Source organism: Sinocyclocheilus grahami, unplaced genomic scaffold, assembly GCF_001515645.1.
Source record: "Sinocyclocheilus grahami isolate Dianchi unplaced genomic scaffold, SAMN03320097.WGS_v1.1 scaffold102.1, whole genome shotgun sequence".
In the NCBI taxonomy this organism is placed as follows: domain Eukaryota; kingdom Metazoa; phylum Chordata; class Actinopteri; order Cypriniformes; family Cyprinidae; genus Sinocyclocheilus; species Sinocyclocheilus grahami.
In genome coordinates, this window is record NW_015505281.1 from 388,268 (window position 1) to 391,266 (window position 2,999).

Below are 2,999 nucleotides of genomic sequence, written 5' to 3' on the forward strand. Positions count from 1 at the left end.
TTATCAGAGTCTCTGTCCTGCGCATTAATGATGCCAACCTCTGTACCGGGTAATGCATTCTCAGGTATCGGGCTATTCAAAGATTTTACTATTAGTATAGGAGAGTTATCATTAATGTCACTTATACTGATTATAACATTCGAGTAAGATGTTAGACCTGAACCATCTTTAGCTATTATTCGCAGACTAAGCGTGGCTTCTTCCTCAAAATCTATTGGCCCTTTTATGCTGATGATACCTGTCTTTCGATCAAGGTAAAACAATTGTTTGTAGTTTTCCATAACATGGCTAAATTCATAAGTCACTTCTCCATTTTGTCCCTCGTCAGCATCAGTAGCGCTCACTGTCACCACTACAGTATCTAGAGGAGAATTTTCAGGCAGACTGACTTTATAGACGGTCTGACTAAAGACTGGAGCATTATCATTAGCATCCAGCACAGAGACGTGTATGGCTACAGTACCTGATCTCGGTGGAGTCCCGCCGTCTACCGCAGTGAGAATTAATGTTACCTCATGCTCGCGTTCGCGATCGAACTCTTTGTTTAAAATGAGTTCGGCGTATTTCTCTCCAAGAGAGTTGCTTTGCACGGATAAAAGAAAATAACCATTACTTTGAATAGCATAGCTTTGTATAGAATTTTGCCCAATATCCGCATCATTTGCTTCAAGTAAGAAGCGTTTGCCCTTATCGGCGGATTCTCTGATCTCCAAATTAATCTCATCTTTACCGAAATTAGGACTGTTGTCGTTAACATCTTGAACACGAAGACTGATACGATGTAATTCTAGAGGATTCTCCAGCACGAAATCTTGATTTAAAACACATGAAGCTTTCTTTCCACAAAGCCCCTCTCTGTCAATTCTCTCCGCTACGGTCAGTTCTCCAGTATTCACATTAATGTCACAGTATCGTTTTCTGTTACCTTCAGCATCAACGCGTGCCTTACGAAATGACAGTCTGTTCACATCGAGCCCGAGATCCTTTGCTATATTTCCAATCACAGATCCGCGTTTCATCTCCTCCGGGAAAGAATAGCTCACGTCTCCATAAGCGATGTGCGCCGTCAGCACGAAGAACAAAAAGCCAAACATCTCACCAGCAATATAGAAGGTGTAGATATATTCGGAAATGAGTACAAATTTAACCACGTTATCCACATGTAAAAGAAAAAGCAAATGACTCAATGTGGCAGATACACGAGGACAACAGATAATGCGCCTCTCATTGTTGGCGATTTTCTACAAGTTGAGACGTCAGTCCTGAATGACATCATGAACAGGGTGGAGAGAAACAGCTATGTGAATGTCATCGGCTAAACTGGTAAACAGCGACACTAAGAGTTCAATTATGAAACTGCAAGTACTCTTACAGCTCTGATATTAAATGGCGAAACTTGGATATAAGCACCTTAAATGACTTCATAACATCAAGAGTTCTACACGTTGAAATATTCTCGTTAGATGTGAATAGAGAATAAGCATAATTTTCTAGAGCATCTATGCGTAAAATAAACACCCATGCATGTAGACAGACATACTAAAGCAAAACCTCAACAGCAACGGACACTGGCCCGTGCAGCAGCGTGGAAAGCTTAAGAAATACGCCGTCCCATTCTAAAACGTCTATTCAGTAAACTGAATTTTAAAAGAAAATCTTTAATACGAATTTAAAGGAATTCATGAACTTAGTTCAGACAACATGGTTAAAAATGTGCACGACTAATGTTTAAGAACCGTTTCTCATCGCATTTTCTTGCATAATTCCAGCACTATGTAAAACTTTAGTAAATTACTGAGAACCTCGGACGACTCGTAACACACGTGCAGTGCTTTTTTCTTTTTTTTTACATTTTTGTTATCTCTCATTTACCAAAACGATTTGAAATAAACGATGTCAAAACGTTCAAATGGATCATTGTCTTTAAGTTTGCTATACAGTATTGCCAAAAAAAAAAACTTCACATTTACAATGATACCAAATAGTCTGTTCGTGGCTTTTCAATCAAGGCCTGCCTTCGTGAGTACAACCAACAGCAGTCGAGATATGACGTTTTAAATTCTAAATCATGAAATCCAATTGACAAAAAAAAAATAAGTAAATAAGTAAATAAATAAAAACACCGTGATTATGCGATAATTATCACTAATACTTATATACATTTCAATGATCAAGTAAGGTATTTCAGCGTGTGCTGCATGAGCACCATCTCTCTCTCTCTCCTCCATATATTTCTCCAAATATACGCAACAACCTAAACAACGTAAAAGCTGATGCAGCACCATGGACAGCAACAATACAAAGTTACCCTGTGTAATTTTCCATACAACTAAAAGTATATTGGCCTATTACTAAACAGAATGTAATTGGCTTCGGAATTGAATTCCTTTTTATATGCTAAATGCATAAAAGCGAGACATTAATGAAAGAAACGCTAAAACAATAAAATAAAGAAATAGATTCGTAAAAAAGGGCGATGTGTGAATAAATGACTATGTATAAAACACTTTATATGTGACTACATTTCAGACCTTAATTGTAGACTTGTGAATGTTTGAATATGAATAGGTCACCTGATCTTTTTCTAGAACAGAGCCTGTCAATACGATCAAATGAGAACAAAAATTCACATTTAATTTCTAATCCCAGATCATTAACTATCTGTGAAAAACAGAGTTATTTAGTCCTACCTGAAACGAATCGCTCATTTCCGCATCAAGCCCTTCAAGATCATCCACAGAGGACTGAGTATTTTTCAGAGTCAGGTCAGCAGTCAGTGTGCCCTCATTATAAGATCTGACGAACTTGAAGTCACTAGTGCGCGAGCCCGTGGTCAGGTATGCGTCATAATTGTAAGTGCTGCGGAGAGTTCCCGCGCCCTCCACCTCTGCGTAATTTGGAGGCAGATACGCGCTGGGAATGGCTACAGCTCCATCAAACAACAGTCTGGGCTTTCTCCTGCGACAAAACCTCACGGCCAGGATGATGATGATGAAGGT

At 38.8% G+C, this 2,999-nt stretch overlaps 2 protein-coding genes across 2 annotated transcripts in view; both read right to left on the reverse strand.

The window, feature by feature from the left end:
• Positions 1-2: 2 nt before the first annotated feature.
• Positions 3-1,229, reverse strand: LOC107588371 (protocadherin beta-1-like; the record flags this gene model as incomplete). Its single annotated transcript, XM_016276446.1, has 1 exon — positions 3-1,229. A coding segment is annotated over exon 1 (1,092 nt), but the record flags the coding sequence as incomplete, so codon positions are not given.
• A 1,355-nt stretch (positions 1,230-2,584) lies between these two features.
• LOC107588372 (protocadherin beta-15-like) overlaps positions 2,585-2,999 on the reverse strand; it is a 2,869-nt gene continuing 2,454 nt past the window's right edge. The window contains exons 3-4 of the mRNA XM_016276447.1: positions 2,691-2,958; positions 2,585-2,596 (exon numbers count right to left, since the gene is read on the reverse strand). Of these exons, the coding sequence (XP_016131933.1) occupies positions 2,585-2,596; positions 2,691-2,958 (280 nt within the window). The remainder of the gene's footprint in view (positions 2,597-2,690; positions 2,959-2,999) is intronic.